The sequence below is a fragment of the Atheta coriaria genome, unplaced genomic scaffold (genome assembly GCF_025399875.1).
Source record: "Atheta coriaria isolate IRGN ID8LTWV9N9 unplaced genomic scaffold, Caltech_Dcor_3.1 hic_scaffold_1_pilon, whole genome shotgun sequence".
Lineage (NCBI taxonomy): Eukaryota > Metazoa > Arthropoda > Insecta > Coleoptera > Staphylinidae > Dalotia > Dalotia coriaria.
In genome coordinates, this window is record NW_027045443.1 from 1,760,497 (window position 1) to 1,768,401 (window position 7,905).

A 7,905-nucleotide genomic window follows, 5' to 3' on the forward strand; every position below is an offset into this window, starting at 1 on the left:
CCCAAACATGAAGAAAAATCATTTTTTTTGTCAGTCTGTTGAAAATTTATCACATTTTATAAGAAACTTCGAATTTATGCATTTTGTTAGCATCGCTAACTAGCGCCCTCTACACCCTTAGACAAAAACGAAAAGTACTCAGCCAGGTGATCTGTTCAAAAATAAAAGGAAGGGCACTCGCTATCGTACAATTGCGCCGCAAATTCTCTTGAGCAACTACAGAAAATGAAACGATGAAATTCCCCATCACCGGTAAATCGTTTCCCTCCAGCACAACATTTCATTTTATCCCATTAGCCTCATTCAGACTTGCTGAGTAAACTATAAGTACATGCACATTTTCTTTGGGTGGCTGCTAGCTCGGCCGAGATTTGAACCGCAGACCTTCTGAGTGCCAAGAAACGGCCGTACCACTCGGCTGTTATTGATATTAACCTAGTACACTTGCATTGTTTACGCCGATTTTGCAGGAATTGAAAACAATAAATTACTTACATATTATTGTTGTTGAATTACTGCTACTGCTTCTGGGCAACACTTTGCGTGTATTACACTCTGTCTCATGTGCGTTACTATTAAATTCACGATTAAACTACAGACGAGAATAAAAAACGTACTGACTTCTGCGAGGTTCAAACTGTTTGTTGTCAAATATCACAATGGCCGCGACTTAGATATCCGTTGTTTTTCCAGGCGGCTCTGGTGGCCGCTCTGCGAACTACTAAATTTTGCATGAAACAATTGCAAGAAACAGAATAATATCTCTTTTCTCTCTATGGAAAATATTAATTACACAAACCTGCATTGGTTAATTAAAACAGGACAATTTAATTAGCTCAATGACGGCAATGCATATGGCCTTGAACAAATGTCACGGCCTTGGCTGTCCGTGATTAAAGTACCACTTTTCGAGTCTCGAAACCGTGTAAAAAGTGGCGCTTGTTGAATGCATGTTTAAGTTTATTTCATGATATATTTTTTTATCCACATGACCAAGTTAACATTCTATACAACATTATATGCGACCTACAATGTTAAATAATTTAATTAGCTCTATACTAATATGCTTATCTCATCAGTATCACAGTTTTAACATTTTAATTACACGCACTCGACGGGATTAGCCATCCCAAAACGCGGAGTAAATAAAAATAAGTTGGATTCACTAATTATGACATTTTAAATGGTCAAATAAACAAAAAAAAATCAACAATCTCTCTAGCAATATCACTTTCAAGGCGAAAAGAAACATTGACTGAATATCAACGAGTATTGAAGATTCTTGTGAGACTTGTCAGTTGGAAGTGATATTAGTCGAGCATGGAGCGAGCTAGTCTGACATTTACTTGATACACGGATGCGGTGATGATGCGGATATTAATGAGTGAACATGAAAATGATCTCCCACTTCTGCAGCATGCCCATTTCCAACAATAACAACGCGAACGTATGTAACAGTAATTGTCAGAGATCGTCGCGCCAGGAACGAAACTGTCCACCAATGAACTTAATCAAGACGCCGCGCAGCGACGTCCGGCTGAGCATATCTAACTTACCACGCACCTGCTGCAGACGTGACAATGCACTCGTCTCCACAGCGAGGTTCATGTGAATTGTCTTAAGCAATTGTAACTTACGCAACACACGCTGGCGGTGTCTAGGTGGCGCCATGCGCCATTCTCGCAAAGTGCTTTCAATATGCGCTAAGTTTTCTCGACGCACGATTGACACGCAGTGTGATCTATCGATTTCGTGCTAAAAACAAAACAAATTGGTTTAGCTTAACAATCAAACGCAAAACTTAATAATTTGTAAAACTTACATTAGAATAGTAGCAAATTTCCCACATTGCTTGCAATTTAATGGACGCATCCAAATTTGCAAGAATAAAGCTAATGAGGTTTGATAATGTTACAGGCATTGATTCTGGATACGCTCTACTCTCAGATTTATGCAAGGCCGGAAACAGTAGAATCGACGGATATTTTTCCATTGTGTACTCCCACGGTAAAGTGTTGCGATCTCCATCGATGCGTACGAATTGAATACTCGACACATTTGCGAGAATACGTGCTGTTTCCAGGAAGATATAAGACACTCCACTGCAGAATGCGCATTGCAGTGAATGATACAACACTATAACAACCTTTGACGGATTCATTATAGTTGGCATAAAATTCACCGAAGTCAAATCCGGAATGCACACATCTCCGGGACGACACACTGAATGTGTGTATCTATGCGTATGCTTAAATGTCTGCGCGCTGTCGACTTGCGCACGAGGTAAATTATTGGTTGTGAAATTCAACACAAACTCTCGTAGATTTTTGTCATTGAAGTCGCCTTCCATTATCGCGTGCATCTCATCCTTCGGGTTGACAATCACCAGCGCTGTTTTTCGCTTTGCATTGAGCACATCCACGCCGAGACTCTCGGCGAAATGATGATACATTAAACTATCCATCGCTAACATAGTCAAAGAACCATTGCTAGCGCATGCTAGGCCTTCAATACTTGTGCTGTCAGCGTTCGGACTTGTAAAGAACGCCGGATGATACAGTTTGCGGAAGTGTGCCAGAGAGCATTGCAACTCCTCCTGCAAGCGCAGGAGGTTTTTGGTTGTGTAGCGGTCACGCTCAACGGAATGCAAAGAAGTAACGTATTGATTGAGTTCCTGCTGGCAGGCTGGTTTTGATTGCGTGTGAGATTGTGAATTGACATGGCAATACTTTAGACATTGATTTGGCAGGTTGGCTTCACACTGTGAAGACTGAGATTGTTTCGACTTGCAGTCGACCACGTTTGTACTGTTGAAGAACAAATTTGGCGTGTACGATATTGTCGGTTGATGCAGGTGGAGTTTTTGGTTGAAGTTGCAGCGCGATTGGGTTTCTGAGTATATTTTGCGGAGATTTAATCGATGTGAGTGGATTTTCGCAGCTGGCGGGGACGGTATTGTATCATTACAAGAGAAATATTCCAATGCCGCTTGTTTCAGCTGCAAAAAAAAAACACAAATTGATATTATTTTTTGATAAAAATTAATTTCGCATGAAAATTGCAAAAAATGATAACTACCGCAATATAATAGTCCATTTGATTCATCAATGGATTCTGCGGCGTGAATAAAATCATGGTTGGTCCTTGCATGAAAGAGGAGAGATGTTGGCTCTTACTGCCGCTTGGTGCCAGCCACATTGTCACCTGATGCATGTGGTTAGAAAGCCAGTGTGTCATACTGCGTGTTCGGAACACGTTATCTGCGGGGTAAATCTAAAAGGACATCAACAATTCTACTCACGCCAAACACACCAGATGTGCAATATATATTTACCAAAGTCTCATTCCATAAATAGAGTTTTAACGTTGGGATTTCGTTTGGGGGCGCGGTGCTTATGGCAAAGCCGAGTTCGCGGAGAGGGTCTTTTTCTAGAAGTTTTAAAGCAACGTTGTAGGCAGCCGCAAATGACTTACTATTTGGTCGGCAGTCAACTGTTGCTAATATCACAGCCTAAAAATATAGAACTCAATATTTGTACACAAAAATCATTCACATAAAACCACACATAAAAAAGGTAAACAAGAAACACATGCATGATTGTCTGTAGCAGCAGAATTCAATCTCAAATTCGCACTTTCACTGCGCGTTCAATGAAAGTAACACTCAAGCAATGTTACTCTGAAAAGCATTCTCTTATATTGCAGAGACTTTCATGCATTATTTTATATTTTATGTGAAATTTTTAAATTAATTTTAATTCTTTGGACAATTTTTAACATGCAATGAAATATTTTACGCTTCTTATTTTTTTACAAACAAAATAAGAGAAAAAAAGAAGATTTTTTTGCTTACATCATGCTCCACCATCATGTCCATAATTTCATCAGTCAAATTTACCCTTCGATATGGATTGATAACATTAGTTAGGAATTTTATCATATGCACAGCATTCTTTGGCCCATTATATTGAATTGCTCTACCATCAGATGTGTAGGCCAAAAGAACTGGCCATTTAAATACCTTTAACACAAAAAATTCGTCAATTTCACCTTAAATTTGCATAAAAATATAATATTACCTTATTATATTTTCTTCTACATTCACTACCAGGCTGCCAACAGTTGACAGCACTGAACTCAATGTGTCCTTGCAAAAACTCAGCAGCAGTCTCAAATTCTTGCCTGACTTCCTGACTCTCAGCATCCCAGGGAGCATAAAACATAACAAACCCAATATCTGACATACCAGCACTGCCAACTGCTGATGAAACCTCCCCCCTGTACCAATCACTAACAATTGAACCTTTTTTGAAGAAGGGAAATGCTGCAGGGCTTTTTGTCACCTTAGGAGGGCTAAAACTAGCACAAAACATGTATGGTGATGTTATCTCTCAGCAGTAAGCATATGAGAACTTACTCATGTGTGAGCACTGTGTAGACAATGCACACCAGGAACATCAAGAGGATCTCCTTGAACAGATTCATCATTTTCTTGTAGAGGAGCTCATAGGATTGCAGCTCATCCAGCTCAGTGGGTCTGGAGCAGAGGGCGGCGGGACGGCTGTGACTGATCGACGTCCTATCACCATCCGCATGATTATCGGCCGTGGAGTCGCGGCCTGGCCCGGTTTGTCCACGCAAGATGATCATATGTGCGCTGCATAACACGCTCCACCGCAGCGGTGCGACGCGCTTCCAGCGGGCTGGTTGAGGTTACGTCGGTGCTAATTCGATTTGTGCGGCCGGAGCGCCGCATCCAACTTCAGTCTCGTGATGCACACACGTTGCTGATCGATATCGAGATTATTACGTTCGTTGTACGTTTCGGAGAAATGTATACGTTGGCAGTTATTTGATTATTTGCACTCGCCACTGCTTTGACTGTTTTGACAACTGTCGACGTCATTCTGTGCTGGATGCAAGTGGATGTATACTTGGTTGCCTATATGACGCGATCTGCTTAAATCAGAAGTAAAAAATTTTAAAAAATGAACAAAAAATCTAATTTCCAAATGGTTTTTAATCAAAACTCATCAAAATAATTATTTTGATTACATTTTTTAAATTAAAAGTGACAAATATTGATTTGTAAATTAATAAATCCGTAAAATTAGATTTTTATCGAACAAAAAACGCAAAATACGCAAAAATATAAATTTATCTAGTTTATAAACAAATTAGTGCTTAAAATCACAAAATACACAATATGCAAATGATATTGAATTTATTCATATATTTTTTTAAATCGGATTTATTAAATTTATTTATTTATTTAACTCCCAAGTTCATGAACTTGCCGACATCCTCGAAAAATACAAACACATCAATACATTAGAAAATCATTAAAAGAATTCACACGACGGAGGTCATTAAGATCTACAATGACATAATCGAATTCCGTCTCATCGGCCATGAAACAATTCTCGGAGAAGTGTGTAATTGGTGTCACGAAAATCGAATTATTTCGCTCTCTGCGCGCACGTAAATTTGGAAAAACCAAAATGGGACACAATACCCAAAACAAGACACTAAAAACAATGTATTCGCGATAAATTTAATTAAACATTTATGACCAAGCCAAAGTTATCAAATACAAACATAAAAATTATTAATATTAGAAAATAAACACAAATATATTTCTGAATTCGGTCATGATTGTACATAGGTCAATGTGTCAAGTAAACTGTATCACAGCAAAACTTAATTTATTTAATGTAATCTGCACCTAGATTATGGCTAATGTTGGTCAGCATATGTTATCTTACCGCCGGCTACTGGTTGGCCATTTTCCTACATTCTGCTAGACGCCTAGATGACATCAAACAGGACTTACAAGTTCAGGCCGTCAGTTATCTCGTCTGTCGATTTGGCTACTCTGCAGGTCCCCATCACGTTTACCGCTTCCAGAGAAATAAACTATCAAAAAGTCCGGTCTAAACGCCTTTGCGTATAAAAGGTGAAAGACGTCCAACGCTCTTCATTCAGTCAGCGGCTGCCAGCGAGCGAGCGTACGACGTTCATTCAAATAAATAAATAAATAAATTCGCGAGAAGCTTGTTTCGTTGAGTTTCTATCGTAGATCGCCGGGTTTTAGTTCGAAAATACACGAGGACAAGATGTATAAACAAATTTTGCTTCAAGTCTGCATCATCGGCGCCTTTTTCGCTTTACGTAAGTACAAATATTCATTTAATTGTGTTTGAAATGGACACGACAAGAAGTTGACTTAAGTTGCGATGTGTTGCGTTGAGTCACATCGACAGCAAGTTACCGTAATTCAGTCAGTGTTCAAGTTGATCACTTCCTGATTTTTTTTTTTCATTTTGTGATGTACGAATCAACTCGAGACGACAAGGCATATTGACTGAACAAGTATTGGTCAAGGTTTTTGGTCACGCTTGATGCAGTCGCACATTTCATTACAAATCTGTTCTATTTCTATGAATCAGTCTGTATTTGATTATTTTCCTGCGTAAATTGCAATTTAACGCGTTTAAACAACTCATTTGAGTTTTTTTTTTTTTTTTTAACTTTTGTGCTGGGGAATACCTAAATCGCAAATAGTAAAGGTCGTCGAACAGGATCCGATCTCTCAAAAACAGTTTGAATTATGAATAATAAATTATGAATGAATGAATTCAACGTCGACGTGAGTTTGAGTAAAAAAATGTAACTGTTATTTTTGTTTTTATAGCTGGACTTATTCCAAACAAGATTTTATATTAATCGATAAAATAATAAATTTTTAGAAGCGGCCAGTCAGGGACCCGTCAATCAGCCCTGTCTAGGATGTCTTTGTGAGGCAATTTCCGGCTGCAATGCCACGAAGGTCTGCCAAGGAGATGTCTGCGGTCCATTCAGGATCACCTGGGCTTACTGGGCCGACTCCGGCAAACCCACATTAAACGGCGAGAGCGACGAATCTCCAACGGCTTACTCCAACTGCGCTTCCGATATTTACTGCTCAGCACTAGCCGTTCAAGGATACATGGATAAATTCCAAAAAGTAATTCTAAACATTTACATTATTTCTTAATTTACGTACTAAAATGCAATATTTTAGGATTGCAATGGTGATGCCAAAATCGATTGTGATGACTTCGTGCAAATTCACATCCTGGGCGGCTACGGATGCGCTGGTAACTTACCACAAGCACATCATGATCGCTACCATCAATGCAAACGGATCGTTGGTAATTCCAATTAAATTCGCATCCACAACGTCACAAAACGACGCCGAAAACACTCACCTACACAAGAACTGAGCTTAATAAATTAAAATAAAAACACAGATGATTTGACTTGCAAACACATTTGCAATGCATGTATTTAAATAAACATTAATTTAATAAAAAACACAAACAACCCAAACAATGGTTAATTATTTGTTTTGCACATGCATGATGATGAATCACACCGTCAAAAATTTTATTAATTTTGTACGCATTGTAAATTCATGCATTATGTAAATGCAAATCCGGTGGAAATCCCAGCACGCCCCCGCTGTATCGAACAGATCTCGATAGGTAGTAGCCGGAATCATTTGCATAAAAAATCAACATGTTACATTTGATGTCATTGTTATTTCCAGCTGGTTGTATATCAATATAAGTTATTATTAAATAAACAACGAAACTAAATCGAAATTAAACACTTAAAGGCATGCAAACGCGTCAAAACTAATATTTTATTGGTTTTATCAAGTATCCGTTTGTTAATGCTTGTCATTAGCTGGAATAAGTTAGATTGTAACCGCGCACGACGCTAGAAACGAGTTTTCTATGACTTTATACTGCGCTTGAAGAAAATTGCGTTCTCGTTCTAATCGCCTGCGCAGAGCCGCACTAAGGTACAACTAGGAAGTGATTATCAACCGGTAGCGATTTCTTTTACCTACACAAATCA

The 7,905-nt window shown here is 38.7% G+C and overlaps 2 protein-coding genes across 2 annotated transcripts; one reads left to right on the forward strand and one right to left on the reverse strand.

Moving 5' to 3' along the window:
* Window positions 1-959: 959 nt before the first annotated feature.
* LOC135791519 (thioredoxin domain-containing protein 11) lies at window positions 960-4,907 on the reverse strand. The gene is made up of 7 exons (XM_065301919.1): window positions 4,418-4,907; window positions 4,080-4,359; window positions 3,854-4,021; window positions 3,335-3,511; window positions 3,079-3,273; window positions 1,823-2,998; window positions 960-1,755 (listed from the first exon to the last, which is right to left on the reverse strand). The coding sequence occupies exons 1-7, from the start codon at window positions 4,648-4,650 to the stop codon at window positions 1,465-1,467; spliced, it is 2,520 nt and encodes an 839-aa protein (XP_065157991.1). The 5' UTR covers window positions 4,651-4,907; the 3' UTR covers window positions 960-1,464.
* Window positions 4,908-5,792: 885 nt separating this feature from the next.
* On the forward strand, window positions 5,793-7,374 carry LOC135792747 (lysozyme-like). The gene is made up of 3 exons (XM_065303454.1): window positions 5,793-6,171; window positions 6,750-7,006; window positions 7,064-7,374. The coding sequence occupies exons 1-3, from the start codon at window positions 6,117-6,119 to the stop codon at window positions 7,205-7,207; spliced, it is 456 nt and encodes a 151-aa protein (XP_065159526.1). The 5' UTR covers window positions 5,793-6,116; the 3' UTR covers window positions 7,208-7,374.
* The last annotated feature ends 531 nt before the right edge of the window (window positions 7,375-7,905 follow it).